This window comes from Cygnus olor, chromosome 2, assembly GCF_009769625.2.
Source record: "Cygnus olor isolate bCygOlo1 chromosome 2, bCygOlo1.pri.v2, whole genome shotgun sequence".
Classification (NCBI taxonomy): domain Eukaryota; kingdom Metazoa; phylum Chordata; class Aves; order Anseriformes; family Anatidae; genus Cygnus; species Cygnus olor.
Genome location: NC_049170.1, coordinates 147,304,363 through 147,329,213, shown reverse-complemented (window position 1 = coordinate 147,329,213; position 24,851 = coordinate 147,304,363). Strand labels below are relative to the sequence as shown.

Sequence of the window (24,851 nt, the reverse complement as noted above, 5' to 3'; positions counted from 1 at the left end):
TTGGAAGGCTACACCCTGAGGTTTAATTATTCAACTTATGAGGGTGATGCTAGAATGGCATTATGGGCCTTGAGGCCACTGAGGATGAGGAGTGCTCCAGCAGGTGCTGCAGCTCACCGCCAACATATTCAATGGACCATCAAAAGTGGATATGCCACATGCATGGATCTGATGTTAGAGAGTTGGGATTATTGTATGAAACAGCCGTATGTTGCATACAACGTTATAAGGTGGATGTGAACCTAGGTTACATTGGATTAAATTCCAAGAATTCTTCAAAGTAATGAAACAAGATGTTAACAAACTTCTCAGCCTTTGATTTTTGAATTTTCATTCTGCTATTTTTCACTGTTATTGTCCCGTGTCAATGTACTTCTCTGTACTTACTCTTCCATGAATGGAATATTGGATGCATCTTCCTCACTTATTTATTTTTTATTATTTTGCATAATACGCTGAATTTTACCTGACTATGATTTTCACATTATTTGATTTTTATTTTTAATTTTAGACTCATACAGATGTAACAGACCTGTTGTCTGCAGAAACTTTTGCTGGGATCTACTTGTAATACTTAGCCCTAGCAGGGTCTCAAAAACTAATAATACATTAACTGCAAAAAGCCACTTTCTGAGATTACTACTATGCAGATAGCAGTTAATCAAGAAGAAAGGCCATATGATAACTTGCCAGATGACAGAAAATTATGTTTATTATGTCCCTATTAGTAAGGTCTCCAGACTGAAATTTAGCCAAAAAACACTCTGCACAGTATTAAAAAACAAACAAACAAAAAAAAAAACCATTTAATTCCATTTATCTATTATACTTTCTTAAGTGTTATTGCTTGCAGCAACTTTTCTATTTATGAATGCCAAATAAAGAGATATACTGACCTCCTAGATACTAATGATAACACTGTTCCAACTAATTCTAGAGGTGAGTGCATTATGTGATTAAATTCAGAGGGCATGCGATAAAAGTATTGCTCTTAATTTTGCCAACAAGCAGTTGACCCTGAACGACAATTTTTGGAGTGGCAGATGTTCTCTGAAGATCTAGCCAGAAAATATAGATGAAGCAAAAGGCTTTTGTGGTGTACCTACATAGTAAATGACATGTATGCTTGATTTAACCTCTGTCCCTATAATTAATATGTTCATGAAAAAATCCATCCTGTTCTTTCATGCCGATGTTAACAGAAATCACAGCACCTCGCCACCCCCTGCACTGGTGTTTACAATGTGAGGACATGCTCTGTAACTACAAATGTCCTTGCTGGCTGGCTGAGACTGAGGAGAAGCTGTGAATGCAGGTTGGGTACCAACCTGCCCAGGTTTACCCTGCCTTACTATGAACGACATCAGTGTGGCATGACTGACCCTTTTTGCTTGCAATTACACAGGGCTATGCTGGCCTGGTGAAGAAATAGGATAGCAAGGAAAGAGGAAGGAAAAGCAAGGAAAGAGCAAAGAAAGCTTTAGCTGTCTTGTAAGCACGGGGCATCTGGGTTTTGTGCTTGTCGCAGCTACGCACTGTGAAACTCTGAAACTGATTTTCTAAATGTATTGATGGTGTTTGCTCCCCAGGTATTTCCGCATGTGCTCTCTGGCTTTATGCTTGGCTGTTTGTTCTCCGGTGTTTCCAGCACAGAATCAATTTTATGCCAGTGAGATACTCCAGGCCACTGTGTAGTTTACACAAATATTTAGGTTTGATTACGTCTGTTTATTCTCTCCTAATTTGTATGTAACTGTTTTGCATCTCCCTGTTGGCCTGTTAAAATGGATGAGAAAGTGCTTATCTGAGTTAGCAATGAGCTACCTGGTTTCTCTACTAATTGGCTGAAGTTTTCCCTGTTTGAGTCTTGGACTCATCTCTTGCTTCATGATGCTTTGCTGGCTGACATCATCAGGTATGACTGTTTTAGTGGGAGATGATAATAGGCATTAATCAATGCCTACAACATAGAACATGCAAGTGACTGCTATTTTAGCTATTTATTAATTAAAAAGAAAAAAAAAAGAAAAAAAAAGGAGTAAAAGTAACTCAATAACCAACTCCAACGGATAGAGAAGAGTGGTTCAAGGGGTCTGAGTTTATTTAGGGTTCCAAGTTATAGCTATAGCCAGAATCTCGTGGTTAGTAGGGACAAGCATCACAAAAATCAGCCTTTGTGAATTTGTCCAACTCTTTTGTGGATCACACTCATTTTGACCTTCACAACATCCCACAAGTTCCAGAGTTTGTTGTATAGAAAGGTCTTTTCTGCTATTATCCTTAACTTGTTCATTTTAGTGTTATTCTCCAGTTCTTATATTTGAGACAGAACAGATAATATTTTTTTTCCTTACATTCTTAATTGCTTATACATCTCTTGTATCTCCTTTCTCTATATTTGTCAAGCTGAAATGATCTAATCAATTTAATTTCTTTTTCTGCAAAAACCTGTCTGTACCTCTGATGAACCAGTAAGCCCTTTTCTTTATCTCCCGTAGTGGCTTACAGATGACATGCTTTATTCAAGATAGGTGTGCACCATGGATTTATACAATGGCACAATTATATTTTGTGTGTTTTTGTTTGTTTGTTTTTCTTATTTTCCCAAGAAGGAAATGTAGTGCATTCACTGTAGATTGTTATGCTCCCAGTGTCTCACAGAAGTTTATGACAGATGCTGAAATGGCATTCAGGGGTCTCCAGGCACACCTATAGATCCAGCTCCCATGACCACCTTCTGTGTTGAAACATGATGGACGCATCCACCGACAGATATTTCTAAACAATGAGAAACTGGTGTTTAATGGGTGAAAATGTAACATGAACACTAATTTTAAATATTGCAGATGGCATTTCAACTGAAAAAATAAATCTTGATTTAAGGTTTGTGAGGTTTGAATGAAGCAGCGCCTCTCATGGAGTAATTTCCAGCAACAGTAACTCTGAATTGTGTAATTATCACCAGGCTCATAACTTGTTACGGTATTCAACTTCAGCACTGTGCCAGTTTTTCCAGTGCTGGCTGTTATCTTATTATCACAGCTACCTATGTCGTACTTTGAAGGTCACTCAAAAGTTTCTACTGTGTGCATCTTTCTTTGACATTTAAACACCCCATTACATGTCGCCCAATTTTCTCACACATTTTATTGTAGTCCCCAAGCACTTGAATTGAAATCACACCTGGGAAGTCATCCTCCCAATGTGGTGCCTGATGACTAGAATTGACACCGGTGATGTGTAGTGTTATAGCAGATGTCATGTTATCTCACAGTTCATTGTTTTATATCTTAGTTGTGGAGCTTTGGAGTTATTTGAACTTACTTTCTTCGGTTTGTCACAGCTGTCCTTGATTTATTTTGCTGTTCACATCCTTGATGTTTGAGCCCTGGGAAACATTATACAGTGCCAAGAACTTCAAAGGCAAGACTATAATAATCTTCAACAATCCATTTAATGTTTTGCTAACTTCAGTCAAGGCTAGTTAACCAGATTCCGTTAACACTAATTTTCATTAACATTAGTCAATTGAAAAAGTACACCAAAGCTAATGTTGCTTAGTACTTGACTTACAGGCAGGACACATTCCTGCCTCCCCTCCCCAGCCCTGCTGAGGACGCAGGCTGGTCAGCACTTCAGTTCTACTTCTCACACTGAGACCTGTCACAAGATGCGTACCTCTTGGCTGTACACTCACAGCAGTTACTTAAAGCCTCAGCTGTGCACTGTGGGGGACTGATGTGCACTGGTGATCAGTAAAGTAAAGGTAGTGATGATAGGTGAATTAATAGCTTCCTCAACTCTTCCATTCTGCTACAGGTGAGTCTCACCTCTGCTTGTAATATCATAGAATCATAAAATCATTAAGGTTGGGAAAGACCTTCAAGATCATCTGACCATATGTTCCATGCTCCTGGATCTTGACAATTTCAGCTCACCATAACACCTCAAACTGAAAATAGCACTCATTTAAGCTGCAGCAACTCCAGAGCAAGTAAATAATCCCACAGGACTGTTATAAAATAATTTCAGGATCCTACCAAGCTCCCTTAGCATAACGTGCATTTTCTTATCAATTGACAGCAACATTGACTGTTCAGTGTCTCCTCATTCTCTTTGCAATCCACATTCATTAACTGATTCATCTTTGTTTCAAGAAATGAACTTTAGGAGTTCAAACTTAAAAAAAAAAAAAAAGGAAAGAAAATGTTTGTAATTCAAATATGCAAACTCCATAAATTTGTATGTTGGATTCAGTTCCTTGATTTCTCTTGAATCTTTTTTTTTTTATTCCACATAGTGGAAAGTAAAAAGAAGAAGAAATGGGCATGCAAGTTAATTCAAAAAATTACACAAATTAAGGTATAAATTAAAACCAACTTAACTGAACAGCTATTTAAACAGTTAGTGACTGTGTGAGCATTTACTTGGTAGAACAGTGATTTCCTGGTTTAGCTTAGAGGTGTGTAAGAACAGACTTATATTGAAGCAAGATGTAATGGTGGAGATTTAGATTAGAGGTTTGGAGGGAATTCTTCACTCAGAGGGTGGTGAGGCACTAGACCAGGTTGCCCAGAGAGGTTGTGGATGCCCCATCACTGGAGGTGTTCAAGGCCAGGTTGGATGAGGCCCTGAGCAACCTGATCTAGTGGGTGGCATCCCTGCCCATGGCAGGGGGGTTGGAACTGGATCGTCTTTGAGGTCCCTTCCAACCCAAACCATTCTGTGATTCTATGAAACTGAAGTAAGACTGTACACATACCAGCTTGCACCTACGCATTACTAGAAACCAACATAAGCTAAAGTGCCTCAGGTTTTATATGTACACAATGACTTGACTACCATGGTCCCCTGAAATATAGCGTGAAAATATGATAGATGGCTGAGTCTGTGAATGAGCAACAATGCTGGTGATAGAGGTAGCTCCCTCGCTATTTCAGTGCAAGTTTTCTCCAAGCCCAATTCCCTGGCACTACTCAAGCAAGGGACCTTCTGAAGGCAGATAATGTCCAACTCTGTCACATGTAGCAGTCATTGCTACCTGCCAGCTGTGTACCCAACCCATCGGCTCTGTCCCATTGTCTGGGTCATTTGGTTCAGACTTATTCTGAGCAAAGCGAGTCTCTGCAGGCAGAAACATGCGATGTAGTACAAAGGAGTACAAAGGAGTACAATTTCCAGCTGAATATGAGGGGGCAGTTCTTCACTGGGAGGGTGACAGAGCACTGGAACAGATTGCCCAGTGAGGTTGTGGAGTTTCCTTCCCTGGAGATATCCCAAACCCGCCTGGATGCCATCCTGTACAACGTGCTCTAGGTGATCCTGCTTGGCAGGGGGGTTGGACCAGATAATCCTCAGAGGTCCCTGCCAACCTCGGCCATTCTGTGATTCTTTAAAGCAGTCAGTTAGCTAATGGACACAATGCCAGAGAGGAGAGGCACACTGTCAGGCCCAGCGTTAACATGCCCTGCAGTAACACCTCGCTGAGCCCAGAAGGACCAGGTGGTCCTGGGTGAGGTGGAGACGTGTCAGCCTCTGCTGCTCCACAGAGAGGACCGGTTCCCAGTGTTGGTGAACAGCTGTCTCCTGACCCTTTTTTTTTTTTTTTTTTTTTCTTACACTTTAAGGTTTTTCTTTGTGCTACAACATGAAACACAGCTGGAGCTCAAATCACAAGGGTTACACGAGCTGAACTTGGCGTGTCATGGTCTTCCCTGAGGGACAGCTTGGCCACAGGAGAACTGGGTGCTTGCCCTCAGCAAGCTACCGGACCCCACAGCATGAGGGAAGGAGCACGAGTGGGTGACAACGAGCCATGGGGCAGCTGCTCCCCCACAGAATCGAGCCTTCCCTCGGACACTGTGGTAAAATAGGACATTTTCTGCATTTTTATGACATTTTATAGGCATAGAGAGAGATTTTATTGCAACCAGTCAGATACTGGGTGGGTTGAGGTGACTTCCCTTCAGACCCGCCCGCCCCACCGATCACTCCGGACGCAGTTCAACCACAACCACAGCATCAAGCCACCGGGCGCACGGCGCCGGCTGCTTCCCGCCTCTCGCCGCTGCGAGCGCGGGCGGGCGGGCGCCATGCGGAGCCGGGCGGAGGTGGAGGCCACGCTGCGCACCGCCAAGCTGAGCCCCGCCGAGCTGCTGCCGGCCGCGCAGTGCCTCAGCTTTGGGCCGGGGGCGGCCGGCGCCGGGGAGTGCTGCCTGCTGCAGCTGGAGCCCGGCCTCTGCGCCCAGCTGGAGGCCGGGGCCAGGTACCGCTTCCCCCTGGAACGAGTGGGGTTGGGGGGGGGTGGGAGGCAAGGGGGGAAAGTAAGCTGCGTTCTGCCCCCGGTCCGGTCAGGGTAGCTGCTTTAGTAACAAAAATAGCAAATGTTTCCTAAATTTGCAGGGTGTTTTGTTGGGGAGTGTTTGCTCCTTTTGTTTTCTTTCTTTCCATGTGGAAAAAGTAGGTTTAGGGAAGAAATGCTGCTGAGATTTTAGCTGGAACAGTGAAGGGATTCCTGCCGGGCATCCTAAGGCAGACACCTAGAAATTTGGAAATCCTAAAAAGAGTCCTACAGAGTTTTGAGATGTTCCTGCTGGAGCTTGAGGTTGGGCTGAGGCAGCAGAGCACCTCAAAACCCCACAAACAGGCCAGTGAAGGAAGCTTTGCCACATGTTGGGGTGGTTTTGTGACGCTCTCTACCTCGGCACCAACACCAGAGAATTAAGTTTTTGAGATGGTTTTAAAATGTCGTCATTTATCAACTGCAACGCTAGCCATATAATAAAAATGTTTTAGACGATACAACGTTAGAGCTCCCCCTTAAAAAAAGAGGTCCTCAGAGATGCCCGTCAGTGAGGCTGTTGGTGCTGGGTGGACAATGGCTGGGGTGCCAGTGGTTGGGGGACCACTCAGGGCATAGCTGGGCTTTGTTCACACATGCAAGCTTTGGGAATCAAAATTAGCAGTTTGATTAAATTGAAACTGAGCACTTAAAATCAGTGTAGCCTAGGTGAGCTGTGGCCCTGCTTTGGTATTGTCATGCTGTCGCTAAGAATCTCCATGTAGTCAAGTATGTGAGCTGAAGAAGGGGATTTGCTTTAGATTCTTTTTCTGGAAATTTTATAAAGTCTATTTGTTGTTGTTGTTCTGTTGTTGTTTTTTTCTTTGTGTGTGTATGTGTTCTGTTTTTCTTTGTGTGTGTGTGTTTGCTGCCTGGAATCAGTTGCAAGAAAATATATAAGTTTGTCTGAGGGAGTTATCTGAAGGACACTGCCCAACAGACAATTTCTACTTGCTTCTTGTTTCACAATGGGCTAATTCCTCAATAAGGAGCAGCTCTAGCTATAATCTGTTTTCTGGGGTTAGTGAGTTGGTTCAGATGTTAAGCATTACTAACTCAATGATTCAGGGGTTTTTGTGTGAGGAGGTTAGGCTGTGGTCTACGTAAAAGCCTTGAATACCTATCTTTCAGAGTGGAAAAACTCAAAAAAGGAGAGGTAAAGACATAGTGTTAAGATATTTTAGATAAATTGACAATTACAACTTTACATTTTGGTATACTGTGACTGCTGCTACCAAATAGAACTGCAGTTTATAGTGGCTTTACCAATGTTTAAATATAAAGAAAAAAAATCACGTGTTTACTAGGTGTTTATCCAGAAATAGAGGTAAAAATACATCTTTATTTTTGTGCTTTTTTTTTTTCAGCCTGGTAATCCGTGGTGAAAAGGATGAACAAGCAGTGTTGTGCAGCAAAGATAAAACTTACGACATGAAAATAGCAGATACCTCAAATATGCTGCTGTTTATTCCTGGTTGCAAAACTCCAGAAGAGCTGAATGCAGATGAAGCATCTGGCAGTGTTATTCATTCACAGGTATGCCTTTCTGGGTTTTTGTTTGTTTGCTTTAATTCTCTAATCCCGTATTCTCCATATTTTTTTGTATTTTATACAGGAGGTTTATGTGAAACCCTGGGTAGGATTCAGTTGCCTAAACATAGACTTCCAATGCCACTTTAGATGCTTTGTGGTCTTGGTCTAGCTACAAGCTGCCATTCCAGAAGGACATGGATCCCCTGTAGGTTCTTTGTATATCCATCAGTCTCAGGAGGATGTCTTCATAAACACACTTTATACACAGGGGGCATTCTGTACCTTAGGGTGTCCAAAATGGCTCTAGGGCCCTCGTTTAGGCAACCAAACTTTATCCATGATGTGTGATAATTATTGTTTCTAAGAAGTTCAAACTCCGGTTTATTTTGAGTGTATAGTAATTACTTATGGTAGGTATTAAAAGTTTTCAAAGAATATCTGATTTCTTAGTGTTAGCAGCTCTTCTAAAAATAAGCTGTTTGTAAACTGATTCTTATGAAAGCTTTCCCCAAAAGGCAGATTATGCCATGTCACATTTGAACATTATTTTTTAAATACAGAAATATATTCAAAGGTTACTCTTTTTCAACTAGCATCTGGAAAGATTTGTTGGAGCGGATGATTTTGGAGTTCTGAGTTCAAAGAATTCATTGTTCTCTGCTCCTCTGAAGTGTAGTTAATAAAATTCTACCAAAAAAATAGTTAGGAAGACATTGTTACTAGTCCATTATTTGCTGTAATGGACGTAATGACATCATTGAAGAGTAATCCTGTATGTCCTTGGATGAACATAATAATCAAAACATCACCATTTCTTTTGTGAAGTCAGCATTATTTCAAAGTTCAGGGGTCTTTTTGTTGTATTTTTAATGGTGAGCTCTTTATCAAATAAATAAATAAATAATCTGATAAAGCGTTCAGATTACTCTGAAGGTAAAGATTATTAGATAGTATTCTTGAATCAGTCACACCTGAGCTTGTTGTTGGAGACTTTACATCTGTGTGTTGAATCAGAGTAAGACATAGAGATGTTCCATTAGCTGTACGAAAGTGTAGCCTACTATCTCATTAATGTCTGTTTTACTTGAGCTTAATGATAGGATGAGTCATTGGGATGATTAAAAAAAACAAAGTAGATCCCAAAATGGGAAGAATCAGAGAAGATGGAAACAGGGTAATACAGGAGGGCTTTTATGGCAGTAATATAGCTTAGCATTAAGGGGAAATATCGACAAGGATTGTGCAGGAATATATCCCATCATGACAGCTTATCATTTATATGCAGAGATGAGCTGGTCCATTTGTCATATGCACTACAAATATTTTTTATCACACAACCGTGGACTTCTATTCTTTGCTTCTGGTGGTAATTTTCTGATGGAAAATCTTATGGTGATGTTTCATTCACCTGTTAATAGATTTTTTTTTTTTTTTTCTCAGTGACTTGATTAAAACTTTTTGCTGAAAATGTTTTGGTAAGCTCCTGTGGATCCAAGTGGTACATTAAAATGTCTGTGTATTTTCCTGTAGATTGCTGGCTTCTCCAATAACTATTGGGAGTTGCGGAGATGTCGGCCTAAACTGAAGAAACTGAGGAAGCTTCTAATGGAAGATCCATATGAAGGACCAGATAGTGGGAAAGATCAGACTTCAACAGTGTCACATGTAAGTCACTTTCTTGAAGTTGGTAATAGGCAAATAAAAGTAAAGAAACATTCTTAACTAGAAAAACAGCTTTGATGTTTCACAGTGCTGCTTCGAGTTAATTTTTTTAAGCCTACTACAAGTTGGTAATTATTAGCACTTCTGCTGACTCACGGGTAAGCTATCAGCTTTTCAGTAAGAAGAGGAAAAGGAAGGACACTGGAAGAGGCTGGCGATTTCCCTTTTTATGTGGAGAGTTGCTTGAATACATGCTTCTGAACTTTCTCAAAACTCGGGGAGAGGTATAGGACTGTTAAGGTATAATACAGTTTTTCTTTCTCTGGGGCTGTCACGTATGACATGCTGTGTCTGACCTAAGTATGAGGTCCAGGATGCCCACATACAGGTCATCGGCCGATCAGTAGTTTATGATGACAAGGAGGAACAGGGAGTAGCAGAGAATGACAAAGATGATACAAGGCAGAGAGTGAGACTGACACTACAAGAAGGGAAGGCACAACTAAAATTTTGTCCTGCTCCCCTTTTATGTTTCCAGGAAATCCAATTTAAGATCAAAATAACGGAGATAACTGCACCACCGCGTGTGCACACAAACAGATGGTAGCTTAGATGCATTTAACACTGAGGGTTAGTTGAAGCTGATGTTAATAAACCATCTGTGTGTGCTTGAATGTACAAACATAAGTGTTACTTTTTTTCCTTTAGAAGTTCTGCTTCTTTTGATTTACAGACTAATTTCTGAACTGTTATAGAATTGTTCACCCAGCATTGCCTTCTTGATCTTTCATTTTCCCACAAACTGTTCTAGGAAGGGATGTCAGAAGGAAAAAGGCTTAAATTATCAATGCTTATAATTTCTAGACAAAGGCTAGCAACACAAAAAGACGTTATACGCAACAATATATATTGATAATATTAGACGAATACCATAAAACCATGTCACTGTCTTTCCGAACACTAGTGCTCAGTTTGAAGACTGATCTGCATTTGTTTTGAAGGAGAATGTTTCGTATATCGGCTTACTGAAGAGTAACTGGGTGTATCAGATAAATGTAGACAAATTTCATCTATGCCATAGATGGAACTGTAAATGAATCAAAGTTCTCTGTGGGACTGCTGCTGACTGGAATCCCAAATAATAGTGTAGAGATTTCCACTTTGGTGTTTGCTTACACTTAGTGTTTTCCGGGTGTTGGCAACAAATAAGCCACCTTTAATTTGTTTGAAAACAGATTGCTCAGTTTTAGTGGTTTAATGTGAACTTCTTACAGCTTTCAGTTGGCTGTACTGTGTCATACATGGAGAACCGTGGAGCCAAGGAACCAGTAGCATTATAAGAAAGTACTGTAAGGAAGCCTGGCACATCGTGATGTGATTTAGCAAACTACATGAAAACTTAGGAACAAGCTAATACACAGCTTGCTCAGGATGTACCAAGTCAAAATCCTGGATTTTACAATGAAATGGCAAGGCATACTCAAATGATTGCGTGTGTCTGAGTTAATGTATTTAATGTGTTCCCTATCCTTAGCTGGAAATGGCTGCAATGGCCGCGATACTAACCTATTCCCTTTTATGTTTGCAAGGGTGATGCAGCTGATAAAAGCATCCTAGCTGAGAGCAGTGATTTCTTAAAAAGGCTGAAATGATAGCTGGTAGAGTGCTAGCCTGGCCTCAGTGGACCAAAAGTGAAGAACTCCTGTGCAGGGTGTTAACTGAATGGCAGTTTTGAACTCTCAAACACCCGTACTGGTCTGGGGATATATTTGCTCTGAAGTGCTGTCAGTATTTATTTAAGTACTGCTTAACAGGGCAACCCCTTGCTGCAATACTGTTGCAAGTTCAGCGCTGCGTAGCTTAATGATGCTTCAACATGCTGTCTGATGGGAATGGCATAGCAGGAAGAGGAGGCCCTTCTGTATTAAATGCTTTCCTAACATACAGGGTATGTTCCAAACTTAGTGTTGGCTTGTTCTATTTGTGTTCTTGTAGCAAGTACTTCAATCCAAATATTGTTTTTCTGATAGCAAATGTTCTTAGGCTATAATCAACAAAATTCTAATATTAGAGTTAATTAAAAAAAGACTGTCAGGTGAATAAAGGAATTGATTAAGCCCTGTTTCCTATGGGCTTAGGTCTAGTGTTCTTTCCCTTTACTTTACTCCTCACGATACCTTCTGTTCCTCCCACATCTTGTAGATCTTTACTAGTATCCAGAGTGTCCTCCCTTTTCACAAACTGTTTTCCAAGAAGCTGCGTGTGCTGTGGCTGCTTCTGTGCTACTTGTCTGCTAACTGGCTGGCAGCCATCAAAACACAACACGTAACTCCTGAGGTCACGCCGGGGGCTTCTCCTCAGTGGAGGTACTGAGTTCTGACCTCCAAAGGTGATGAGAGATTTTGAGTCTCTGTAAACTTGTTCGAATATCACAGATTAAAATGTGATTTAATGAAGACAGCACACATTCCGTTTTCATTCTTGCTGTGTTGCTTTACTTCTGATGCCTAGTTTGACATCCTAGTTTGACAATCCAGATGCCTTCTGAAGCTAGTTTGACATCCTGGGAATATGTACGCATGGCACAAAGGCTTCCCCTTAGGCTGTTTTTTATATTGGATAATCCTTTGAGAAACTGTTGGAAGTGACAGGAGAAGTGTCAGAGAGTGGTAAGCCTTAGAAAATTCAGTTTGGGTAAAAAAAAAAAATAAATCGATCTACCAAGTCTTTTATTATTTCGTATAATGCATTTAGCATAGTTGATGAAACAGAGATGGAGTAAGGATAACCTGTTCTATCCTTTTTTTCCTTGTTGCAGTATACAACAGAAGATTTGTTAAGTATGGTTCAAGCAAGTGAAGAAGAAATAATGCACCAGCTGCAGGTTTTAGATGCCTGTAAAATTAAAGGTATTTGTCTCTAAAGAATATTCTTTACTCATGAGGAAATAACCCTGCTTTTTCTCCCAAAATATCTTTTTTCTCTAATAAGATCTTTTCATTCCATACCCTTGTCTTTCTGCAAGTTAGTTCAAGGTCCTAAAATCTGCTTCCTAATTTCTTATATCCTCTGCTGCTATGAAGGTGATTAAAAAGGTAAAAGTGAGCAGGCATCAGCCAGGACAGTTGAACAGAAACAAAAGAGGTGGAGAGTACACAAAGCAAGTTGCACGGTGCGACTGCTCAGCACCCACTGACCAATGCCCAGCCAGTCTGAAAGCAGTGGCAGCCCCCCGACCCACTGACCCCAGCTTTACTGCTGAGCGTGTCATCAGATGGTGTGGGATGTCCCTATGGTCACTTGGGGCCAGCTGTCCTGGCTGTGTCCCCTCCAGCTCCTGGGGCACCCCCAGCCCCTCGCTGGCAGGGCAGCACGAGGAGCTGGGGAGTCCTTGGCTCTGGGTGAGCGCTGCTCTGCAACAACTGAAACAGCGGTGTGTTATCAGCATTGTTCTCATCCTAAATCCAAAACACAGCTCCATACCAGCTGCCAGGAAGAAAATAAACTATCCCAGCTGCAACCAGGATACCAGTGTAGTTCCTTCTTTAATTCTACAGGCACTGTCACCAGAGTTTCCCACCCATAGCATGAATATCTTTTGGGTGGTTGCCCCCTTCATGGATGAATGTGTACAGCTTTCCACATTTCTAGAGGCAAAAATAGTTGATGTGTAGGTATAGCCAGCCCTTTGATAGTCCTTTCTTCCTCCCAAACAGGGCTTATTTCAGAAGTCTCTGTGCTATGCAAGGTAAGGTTGGAGCAAGTGACTTACTTTAGGACAGCTCTTACTTGTCGTGTACTTGGCAAAGTCCAAACCCTCACCTGGATGCCAGGTGACAGCAATCCTAGAGTCATAGGGTCATTGTATGGGGTGGAGTTTTCAGGTCCAAACCTCATTTTTAGAACAGCGACAACTTGGAGCAGGTTGCTCGGGAATTCACCTGTTGGGTTTTGAGCATTTCCAAGGACAGAGGTGGCACAATCTCTCTGTCCAGGCTGTTCTGGGCTTTGACTTTCTGCAAAGTGAAAAAAAATTGTTCTAGTACCTGGCTCCATTGTCAAAACTTGTGCTTGTTGCTTTTTGTCCCACCCCTGAGCACTGCTTGGAAGCTTTCTGCTCCATCTTCTCTATAGTGTCCCGTTAGGTAGTTGAGGACAATCTCACAGGTAACTTTGTCATTTTACAACTGCATGGTGCTGTTGTACCAGGTCTGTGCTTTGTCTCTTCTGGTTTTCTGTGCTCTTGGCTGGACCTGAGCTGACACTTTGCAGAACCAGTGCAGTCAGTTCTGTTCATGCAGTTCTGTGCTTGAATAATTATTTTTTCCAGGTCTGATTCATCTCAGGATGGAATTAGTGTCTTTGTATCTGTGGCAGTTAATCTACATAAACAGCTATGAAAAATTGAATTCATTTTATTGCTCCTTTACATTTGATCTTACTGTTCTGTGTTTACTCTTACATTTCACAGAATCACAGAATTGTAGGTGTTGGAAGAGACTTCAGGAGATCATTGGGTCCAACCCCCCTACCAGAGCAGGTTGCATTTGATCTTGGTCAATGCTCTGTAGTTCGTAAAGGTGTGACCTAAATGTCCTGACTCCTGTAACATTATCATCAGGGAAATAGAGTTAAGGTGTTAACCTTTCCTTCTAATGCTGTTTTGTTCTTTTTCTGTTTGGCAGGATATTGGAGGATTTTAGAATTTGACTATGAGATGAAACTCTTGAATCATGTGACTCAGCTGATAGACTCAGAGTCCTGGTCTTTAAGTAAGGTTCCCTTACGTACATGTCTTGAGGAGCTTGGACCTCTAGAGCCCATGTAAGCAATTACTTTTGGTCCTTAAAATTGTCTATAATCATTATTAGTTAAATCACTATTAATTATTTATTAGAATTACATTTTTATAACTCTAATTTTCAGTTACCAGGTGTTAATGATAAACTTTCTTTGGCTCTAAAATACAGAAGGGTATTAATAGTTCTCTGCTGTATTTACCCAGGAAAACACTACTGTTAGCGTTTTTGGAGGCACGGATTAGTTCCAAATGTAGTGTCTCGCTAGGTTGCTGATTGCTTATAAGTCACAACCATGATTTGTCTCCTTATTTCTTTTAAGTATGTTTTTGTGGCCTGACCCATAGACTGCTATTTATTATTGGTATTGCTTGAGATGGGTTAGGGTTAGGAAAAAGAAAACTTTTGCACCATTCAATTGGCTGCACTTATCTTTCTTTCTTTTTTTAATTACAGCTGTTATTAATTCTACATAATAGAGAAGTAATGGGAATTTTATTTCTTTGTGCATACAGTGTGATTTGGGGATTACAAGAGATCGTGTTCTGTTGTTTAGACAGCAAGTTTTGTAAACTGGTTTTAGTGTGTATTGGTAGTATACACATACAATTGTAATTGGTTCAAAAGTAGAAACAGAATCACAGAATGATGAGGGTTAGAGGGGACTTAGGGAGTTCATCTGGTCCAATCCTCAGACGTTACTACTGAGTTGTAACTGATAGAAGTAATGTGTACTTAAGCCTAAAGTTGCTGACTACGTTGAAATACTAGTTTTGAAGCTATAGCTAGCCAAAAATGTTCAGTTTCTCTCTTCTGTGATGTCTCGGTGCTGTATTTCTGATGTAATACTGAATTCAGTTCGTAAGAGCTGACTTTTAGGCTGACATCAGAAGTCATGAAATAATTTAAGGTTACCATTTAAACAATCTCAAGTTTGCAGTAGGGAGTGTTTTTATGTTTATTTGGCTTGCAAAAAAAAATAATTAAAATTTGCTTTTGGTGTTATATCTGCAGTTAGGCTATAATGTCCCATCCTCCATTCTCCTTTTTTTTTTTTTACTGTACTTGTTTACAACTTCTTGGTAACTGTTTTATGTCCTAATGAAACTGGTTAGGCAAACTCAGAAGAACAGTTCCAAGCGTGTTCGCAGATATTTTTGAAACTGTATTGGTTTTGATCTAAATAGGAAATGGTAACATACAAAGGCAAAAGCGAGTTATAAAGCTTTTTTTTTTTTCCTCTCCAGAGAGATGATAGAACATATTCTTTTAAGCTATGGAAGGAAATACACCGATGATGGTAAGGTTGGAAAATCACGTATGTTTAAATTTTAAAAATAAAACAGTTAATCTTTAGTTACTGAAGATTTTGCGAGGATATTAAAATATTAATTTGCTACAATTCCAGTAAAAGGAGGAAGCAAACAGTGAACCAAAAAAAAACCACAGTAAAATTGTTACGAGAAAGGTCATAGGAAAATGGACTGTTGAACTATATGAGACACTAGAGAAAACTCAGGAACCAAAAGAGGTACCTAAAGTGATCTATTAGGTGTCTACCAGCAATACTTTTTGTGACTGAAAACAGATTGCTTCTAAAATTCAGATGGAATTTCTCTTATATTCCATCTAAATATTCCATTGAGAATTTATATTCCACTTTATAAACCAATTTATATTCCACTAGGAGGTCTTGGATGTCATGTGTTTTAAGCAAGTAGTTGTGCTGTTGCGGACAGTCCATGGAATGTGAATTTGGCTTGTCTGAAGTAGACACTTAGACTGAGTCCCCTGAACTGCACAGCAAGATCCATTGATTGTATTGCCTACCTCTCCACTGCTTGTCTCACGTGCATACATAATAGTTCAGTGCCTTCACCTCAGTTATTCCCCATAGCTGTCTTCATCTCACCTTTGACTGAAGTACACAGGTGAGCAATTGTAGTGATACAGATTGTCTTTTTAGTGTATTAAGGCATGTTGACAAAGAATAGTTTTGAATTACAGGGAGTACAGATGACTGAAAAGGTGGAAGGTAGCGTTCGTGCCTGACGTTCAGAGAATTTTAGCCAAGAAAATGAAGATAGATTCTCTTTATTTCCTTTGTCATACCATAATATAAAGATGATTAAGGAAATCAGTTTTGTTTAATTGTTCAACTACTGGCAGCAAACACTAATACAAGCCAGTAGGAATGAAAACTGTAGGAGAAAGTGTCCCTGTGGAGAAGGGAAAAGATGATGATGGCGGGGAGAGGTTGCAAATATAGTGAGTGATACGAGTGAATGCAGCAGCCAGACAGTGCTGCACACACACCTAATAATCTGCATATTTGTTCTTCAGAAAGGGAAGACAACAATCATTTTTCTGAAGTAATATGAAGTCAGGTTACTCCCCCAGAAAAATAAAAACAGAATAGCTGGTTTGTAGAAGACTGTAGAACAGAATGGATATTTGAGGCTGTTCTCTGTTCTGTTATCAAAAAGCAAGAACCCACTGTACTGTGTCTTTTGTTTCTCAGCAGGGGAGGTTTATTTTGAAATGCGTGAAGATAAAATATGCAGAGCTATAGCACAAATGCTTTTGCAAAATGCAGTTAAATTCAATCTGGCGGAGTTTCAAGAAGTCTGGCAACAAAGTGTCCCTGAGGGGATGACAACAAGGCTTGATCAACTTAAGGTAAAAACATAAAGAAGGGAGGAGTCTTCCATGAGTAGGCACAGCTGAGTGTCACATCTAGATGTTATCAGTTGCTGGGGATTGGTTGTATTATTTCTGCCAGCTTTTCAGTACTGCTTCTGACATCCTCTGTGAGTGTCAGTAGTGCGGAATCACGATGATTCAGGCTTCTGTAGGTCTAACGTGTTTCTCTATTTGAAGAGAAGTTGCAGCTGTACAGTTAATACTGGTAAAGTAACTAAAGCAGAAGCTATTGTAGATTAGACTGTAGTGACAGCCTCTACAGTGGCAAGCACTAGGAAAATCCTTTTGCTGAAAGGAGATGGGGAGGTGTCAGAACTTGATGGGTTTCCCTTCCCTTCTTGTCATAAGGGAAATGATAAATATTCCCAATAAAAACAGCACCATTATGGTATTTTTTTAGTTTGCTGCTATCAGTGCAGTTCTAGAAGACTTTGGAGATACAGAGGGCAACTCGTTATGGATTGTTGCTAGAACAAATTAAATTAAATTGTTTTGGTTTATTTAACATTTTCTCTCTGATGCTGATATACAGGGCTTGGCTCTTCTGGATAAAAACTCAAGACCAGAGACCATCTTCCTGCTAAAAGTAGAAGACTTACCTGAAGATAATCAGGAAAGATTCAACAGCTTATTCAGCGTACGGGAAAAGTGGACAGAAGAGGATATAACCCCTTATATACAGTAAGGATACATTAAAATATGATTGCATTAAAAAAAAAAAGTGAGGCAGAATTATCATGATATAAATAGTGTTGATATTCTTCCCTTTTTGCATGGCTGACTTCTTATCAGCCATGACTGCCTTAGTACTTATGTTTTGTTTTAAATTACTACAAGTTTTGTTTGAATAATATCCCCTCTCCTGGGGGCTGTAGCTATATTTGTTTTTAACTTGTTGATCCCACTGAATTTAAACAGGAGATAATTCTGACTGACTTGATTGAGGCAGACTTAACTTAGAGGATAAATATCCTGAAATTTATAGTTAGTCTCCATATTTACAACTGAAGAACTACAGAGCAGTAGAGCTTTGTATACTGGATCCTTTGCTTTTTCGTCTTAAACTATAATACTATCTGGAAGGCCCAGTCAGGATACATGTGAGCAGATGTAGATGATAAACCAGATTTAACTGCATTAATTCTTTAGGAGGATCTCTAAATTTACTCTAACTTTAATAACTAGTTAAAAAACTGTTTTGCTAGATTGCAAGCTCTCTAGAGAACAGTAGTAATAATAACAAACAAAAAAAAGAACTACCAAACCCAATTCCTTGTTTCTCAAGTAAATTGTTTTTTTTTCCTGTTGATTAAACTTCACAGTTCTAAACTTCAGGTAAGCATTGTGACAGTTACTCTTCTGCTTTTTTTTCCCCCCAATACCTTAATCCAGCTTGTTCTTCCTGTATTTACAAGCATTTCACTGAATCATTGTGTGTGAGAACACCTCTAATATCAGTATCATCTGCTTCATTTCCTTTGTAGAGACTTATGTTCAGAGAAGCAGACAGTTGGTGCACTTCTGACAAAATACGCTCGCTCCTCAATGCAGAATGGTGTTAAAGTTTATAATTCCAGAAGACCCATCTCATAACAAACACTGTTTTAAAAACTGAGACTTCTGAATGGAGTAACAGTGAATGCTGTTTCATCCTGCCTTCTGGGGGAAGGAGTTGTCAACAAATGTTACGTGGCATTCTTGAGTTGAAGCAGCTGAGTTTCTTGAACAAGTTCTGTTTTCTGCACAGCTATGTAGAATGTAAGGGGGGAATTTGCCTCTTCTAAAGCATAGTGTCTGCAGCCTGTTCCCACTTTACCTTGCCCACCTTCTTTTTCCTTTGCATTATAGTTATGCCAGGAACTACTTTTTGAGTGTACTTTAGCTGTCTATCCGTAAACCAAAGACTACCATTAAAAATTAAAACCTTATTGATAATAATTAAATTAACTGTATCACATACATTTCAACAGCAAAACAGAATGCTTAATTTTTTGTCCATTATTGAGCATTCTTAAACATGCAGATTTTGTTACTGTGTTGACATTTTGAGTACTACGTGCCTTGACAAGCTCGTGAATGAGTTATTCCTGACTGAGGCTACGCTGGTCATTCTTTTGGAAACTGGTTCTTTTGTAGTCATACCTTTGTGAATAAGATTGGCGCAAACCCTCGACATTTTTAACGCTTGGCAAAATTGCCTTTTAAATATTACAAAGAAAATATCGCATAACAATCAGGTTTGTAAAATCAAGTTTGAAGATGTAAGACTTGTTTTGTGAAGTTCCTATAAACTGCTGGTAGAATGTAGTTGATCTAAAATTCATCTTTTACAGAATACTACCTTTGCTTTCAAAAGAACTTGTAAAACTTTGTAATGGGACTTTCTAAAATTTTGTTAGGGAAAGTAACTGCACATAACAATTGTGCCTTGAAAACATGTTTTGAATATTACTTTGTTTGGAACGATGAAACAAACAGAAATTTGCTATGATATTTGCCATAAAATAGCGTGCCTGAAATCGAAGTTTCTTGATTATTTAAAAAAAGGTTTGCATTAGTCAGTGAACCAGTTTAGTATTAAATATTTTTCAAATATTTTTAACTGAACTATTGTGGTGTTTGGTTTTTTTACACAAAAATTTTGCTGCATCATACTCAGATGTAAGGTATAAAAAATCTTGGAATATATAGCTTACTAAATGTATGGTGAGCAGTGGAGAGAGAGAAAGAAGCTAAAAAGTGTAACTACTAAAATGGATTTTGCATCCTTGGGATTTTGTTACAGATTAAAAAAGCTGAATAAAAAACCTACTTGATTGATTCCCTGTGTTTCGCATTTCTGTAGTGTACACGTGTGCTGTTGGCCCAGCTCCACTGAGACTCAGCAGGGCTTGCTTCCTGGAAGAATTGCCTTGTTCACTGTTTGGTTTCAAAAGCTGTGGCACTTTCTGTTAATAGCACCAGAAGGTTCCTTCTCAGAGTTGAACAGCAATATGAACTTGAAAGCCTTTGAAATAACTTCAGTTGCATCATTTCACTTCTTTACTTGAAACGCATAAGACAATTAGGAGGTTTGTAATCTGTGCTAGAACAGTATATATTTAAACTGGGTCTTGTTTGTGAAATGAATAAGAATTTAAGTATTACATGAGTAGTGCTGTATCATAATACTTAGGGTAATTATTCAGTTTTATATAAATTGGTTTTCCATATGAGATTCAAAATGAGATGATGCTTTCTGAATTTCAAGAACTGCTACTAAAGAAAGGTGAAAAGTATAAATAGCTTCTTTGATGTAAGAGCTTGCTTCAACGTAAAATAGATGAAGCAAAACTTGCTTATAATAGAACAAATATGGAGAAGGTTCATGGTGTGTCCTAATAATTCTAACTAAAAGCCCTCCACAGTACCAACTAGAGCATGAGGGAAGAAGACAATGCCAGGAAATCATTTGTTTTGCTCTGTGGCAAGGTTTCAGCAGCATTGTTATTATCTTAAACTGTTTTTTGATTCAAAAGTGAGGACTGCAGTGTTTTGTTATCTTCCTGTTAGTGTTTGTCGGGTATGCCATTGAGTCTGGCCCTTGAGTAAATTAAGTTCAGGTACACTTTGTGCATTTCAAGTAGATTTAAATGCCTGTCAGGCACTGGTGCTTCTCTAGTGAAAAAGCGAGAGGTTTGCACGCAAGCAGCCAGCACGTTTTGGGGGTGATGCTACTGTTTTTGTGCAGCTGGAGGTGTGACTGGAGGCCGGGCAGGTTTGGCAGTGACAGCTGGCACCTCACTGCCCCACAGCCGTCCCTGCGCCTCACAAAGCTTCCAGCCAGCATCACCTCGCTGCGGATTTACAAGAGAGGAGCGAGACAACAGCTAAAGGCGCTGTTTCTGTTGAAACACACCCCCCACTGCGGGTCGGAACCAAAAAAAGCCCGACCGTTCATGACTGAAGCGTGACGAGCCCTGCGGTGAACAGCACAGCGGGAAAGCCGCGAGCGGGCGCCGCCATCTTGCGGGGCAGGGCGAGCCGCTGGGCACGCGCACGCGCAGCCTCGGGGCTTCTGAGGGTGGGGAGCAGCGCGCATGCGCGCTAGGCCATGCCCCAACCCCCTCCTTACTCTTCTGGGGTTATTTCTCGAGTTTTATTTTCTTCATTTTTATTATTTTTTCCCTCACTTATGGCCGTTTCCGAAGGGCATTGCGGCGCCGTTTCGGAAAACGAGCTGCCTTTGCGTTCGCAGAGGGAGCCGGCCGTGACCTTTCAACCGGCGGGGGTTAAAGGCTGCCGACAAAATGGCGGCCGCTGCTGAGGCGGGGAACGGCGGGGCGCGGCGGCGGCGCTGCTGAGGGGGCACAGCCTGCAGCCCCCCCGGCTCCGTCCCGGCCTGCGGGGCTTCCTCAGCCCTGTCCTCACCGCAGAAAGGTCCCTGGGTCTCGTCTTAGCTCCGTCCCTCCTGTGGGAAGCAAGCAAGCGGCGCCCCCGGAGCGGTATCGTTGTGTGAGGGGTGCGTGTGTCGCCTCCGGGAGGCTCTGCGGGAAGGCTGGATGCTGGTCGTGGGCTAACCGTGCTGCTGGCGCCGGCCGAAGATGCTCGACTCCGGAGGCGCGGATCCGCTGCGGAGATGAGCGCTCAGGAGCGGCGGGACACGACGAGAAGAAGGGCCCATCGAGCGGGGATGGTGGTGATGGCGGTCTGACAGCAGTGTGTGCTTAGTGCTGCTCTTCAGGATGAATAGGAAGAAAGGAGACAAAGGATTCGAGAGCCCGAGACCGTATAAATTATAAGTATCCAGTTTTAAAAAATTGTTATGCTTGAGGCCGACGTGCATTTTGAAGCGGTCCTCAGGCTGATCAGTAATTGTCCACCTGAGAAGGTTGGAGCTATGGCTTACAGTGTAGCTTGCTCTCAGAAAATGCATGTTGTAGGGTTATGTCTAACTGTGTGATCTTGTAGCCAGAGTCTGTAAGCCCCCAGTCTCACCATACAAACATACTTACCTTGTGCTCTTCAGAGCTTAGAGATCTTTCCATGCAGCATCAGCACTACAGATCGTGCCGTCAAGTTTCATTCTTCCTGCTGTGTCAAGCCCTTTTAGTCTTGCAGGCCTTTTCTGTATACAAACCCAAGTACATTTATAAATAAAAGCAAACATTTGTGTCAAGCAAATTATTATTTTTACACAGTTGTTATTCTGTTTGTAACCTAGCTGTAAAGAAATTGGTTGCAGATTTCAGAGGATCTTAGCCTTTGTTTTATAAAGAAATCGTGGAATTATTAAATCTGCAACAGAAATGTATTTTTAAATAGAATTACAGATAGTATCATACACATTTTAATGTGTATGTAGGCAATTTGAATTCATCATTGGATACTGGCTTTTATCATTCTCTTGTAGGATTTTTTTTTTTTATTAAGCTATGTTGTTGGAAGCCAAGTCATTTTTTAATACGCAGGGTACTTGAGTATGTTCATATAATGCGTGACATGGCGTAAAAGTTGCATTATTATAAGGTTATATCTTGAGTCAGTACTCTGAAGTGCTGTGAAGATCCCATCTAGTACAGAAAAAAACTAGTGATAACTTCTCAAGTTTTAAAAAAGTTGGAATTATTGTTTTACCTCTCATTTGTAGAATGAGTTTTATTTACCAGTGGGTCTAATACACAATTCAAAATTTAAGTAAATGCATTTGACTTGTTTAAAATACTATCTTGATTAATTTATTACCATTATTTTAAAAAATATTTTTATACTAATAGTAAAAATGCATATTTATATTTTTTTAATGTTTAGTACCCGCTTATATGAATTATGTATGAGAAGCAACTTCCCAGATAGATGTTCCACACGTTTCTGATCGCAAATGTTATGGCTGCATGCCATTTCCACTGCTGTGCATCACTAAAGTGTTAGAACTTGATTTCAAACTATTAGTAATACCATATTTTTACATACTGTTAATGTGATGTTCAAAAGCTGTGCTGTTATCTTTTTCTGTTATTAGTAATATTTGTTCTTATACTACACTTTGAGTTTATTGCAACTTTTCTGACCTTGCGTGCTACATATACTCATTATTTGTTTTGGACCACTTATGTAAGAGACTTAGACCATCATTAATTCTCCTTTTACAAGTATATGCTCTATGTAGAATGTATCTATATATACATACATACCGTATGATCTCTCTGTTTTTATAAATGGGTTGAAATATTATTTAAAATACTTGTAATTGTGCAAAACCTTACTTATTTTAAATTATTTTTTTCTTCCAGCACGACTCACCAGGTAGTTTGTATCAACAACATAAATTTTCAGAGAAAATCTGTTGTAGTAAGTATTTTTTTTTAATAAAATACGAAAGTAGAAATGGAAAGTCTGGATTTTCTTCGTGATTTTAGAGGGAACAACTGCATGCATAAGCTGATTGTGTTCTTCAGCTTCTTTATATTTTATGCTTTCTCAACTGGTGCTTTTCATAAGTCTGTCGTTCCTAGAGATGCCTAAAATAAGATGCCTTGTAATAGTGAATACTTGAACCTCTGTGGGGAAAAGCTTTCTAAAAGAAAGAAAATAGCATTGCAAAACAACTTGCAATTGAGAATGAACTTTTAACAGCATTAGTTGGTGTTAAGGATGGAGTTATAGCATTTAGTAGCTTATACGTGAGTTCGTTGGAGGCTTGAAGAGAGACAGACGTCCATGATTTTGGGCCTCAAGTTGCCGAGGCTTTTTGTGAATTTAGATGTGTGAGTACATGGATTCTGCTTAGGTTTTAAGAGTCATTGTCTCAAGCTTAGATGGCAAAACCTAAAACATGGTGATGGAAGAAAGGGTGGTAGTAACTTGAAATCTAGTCAGTAGAAGCAAATAATTTCCAGTAAAATAAGTATTTTGAAGTTCTGTTTTCTATCATTATTTATTTATTTCACAACTGGGGAAATTCACCTGTTAAATGATATGAAAAAAACGTATTTAAACACCTACAAGGGGAAAACAATTTCATTTTTATATATAACATCAGTTTTTACCTGTGATTTTCCTCTGAAAATGCGTTAGATTTTTTTTTAAATATCTTTACATTGTGAACTGATAAAGACTTTATAGAAGGCTTTGATTTGTGTTTTCATAGGGTTATGTGGAACTGACAATATTTCCCACGGTTGCAAACCTGAATAGAATCAAACTGAACAGTAAACAGTGCCGCATTTACAGAGTAAGAGTCAATGACTTAGAAGCAGCTTTCATCTATAATGATCCAACGCTGGAGGTGTGTCACCATGAGTCAAAGCAGTAAGTGATGTATTTGAAACCTTGCAGATGCAGTGTTTTCTCTTGTTGTGAAGCATGACTTATTTTATACTGGCTAGTTTTACCTGGTGATTTCCTAATAACAACATAAGTTTCTATCAAAACAATTAACTTTTGTTATGGTGACTTATTTCTGGGAAAGTTTTTTGACTATAATTTTGACTCTTAGGTTATTCTTTAGAATTTCTTTCTCTAACATTTCTTTGTATGGTTTTGTCAAAGTATCACTTTTTTTTTTATAAGTACTTTATGGGAAAGAAGTGGTAGGATGCCACTAGTGGTCTCAGTGCTTTAGGAAATTGTCCTTCTGGGTTTGGATTTTTTCCCCAGCAAGAGAATATCTTTGGCTGAAACGTTTTTCTTTGATAGACTTCAGATATAAGCTTCATCTATGGACATCTTATGTGCTCGTTTATTTAAAGAGAAAATGGTGACGTTATTGTGCCAATAACATTTGTTCATACTCTCGTAGAGAATGTTTTACAGTGGTGTAACAAAATTCATAC

General features: G+C 39.8%; 2 protein-coding genes across 6 annotated transcripts in view; both read left to right on the top strand.

Moving 5' to 3' along the window:
• The first annotated feature begins 5,702 nt into the window (after positions 1–5,702).
• DSCC1 (DNA replication and sister chromatid cohesion 1) lies at positions 5,703–19,857 on the top strand. 4 transcript variants are annotated; one of them, XM_040546962.1, is made up of 9 exons: positions 5,703–5,864; positions 7,708–7,876; positions 9,404–9,538; positions 12,354–12,444; positions 14,221–14,359; positions 15,582–15,634; positions 16,856–17,013; positions 17,570–17,718; positions 18,522–19,857. In XM_040546962.1, exons 2-9 carry the CDS (start codon positions 7,772–7,774, stop codon positions 18,628–18,630), a joined length of 939 nt encoding a protein of 312 aa, XP_040402896.1. In that variant the 5' UTR covers positions 5,703–5,864; positions 7,708–7,771; the 3' UTR covers positions 18,631–19,857. The 4 variants fall into 4 exon arrangements, with proteins under 4 accessions (XP_040402896.1, XP_040402894.1, XP_040402895.1 ...); XM_040546960.1 differs by lacking the exon at positions 5,703–5,864 and adding an exon at positions 5,991–6,265; XM_040546961.1 differs by lacking the exon at positions 5,703–5,864 and adding an exon at positions 6,007–6,265 and having other exon boundaries at positions 16,859–17,013.
• Positions 19,858–21,073: 1,216 nt separating this feature from the next.
• The window catches only part of TAF2 (TATA-box binding protein associated factor 2), a 57,308-nt gene continuing 53,530 nt past the window's right edge, over positions 21,074–24,851 (top strand). Inside the window, exons 1-3 of one of the 2 annotated variants that reach the window (XM_040546959.1) lie at positions 21,074–21,814; positions 23,313–23,367; positions 24,167–24,327. In XM_040546959.1, coding sequence (XP_040402893.1) covers positions 21,762–21,814; positions 23,313–23,367; positions 24,167–24,327 — 269 coding nt within the window. In that variant the 5' untranslated portion in view covers positions 21,074–21,761. The remainder of the gene's footprint in view (positions 21,815–23,312; positions 23,368–24,166; positions 24,328–24,851) is intronic. The other variant, XM_040546958.1, reaches the window with a different exon arrangement.

Bases quoted from the DNA above. Each gene is read 5' to 3' on its own strand.
- DSCC1 (XM_040546960.1), top strand. From the start codon at position 6,093: ATGCGGAGCCGGGCGGAGGTGGAGGCCACGCTGCGCACCGCCAAGCTG. The intron at 9,539-12,353 runs GTAAGTCACTTT...TCCTTGTTGCAG, and splicing joins AGACTTCAACAGTGTCACAT to TATACAACAGAAGATTTGTT. The intron at 17,014-17,569 runs GTAAAAACATAA...GCTGATATACAG, and splicing joins CAAGGCTTGATCAACTTAAG to GGCTTGGCTCTTCTGGATAA.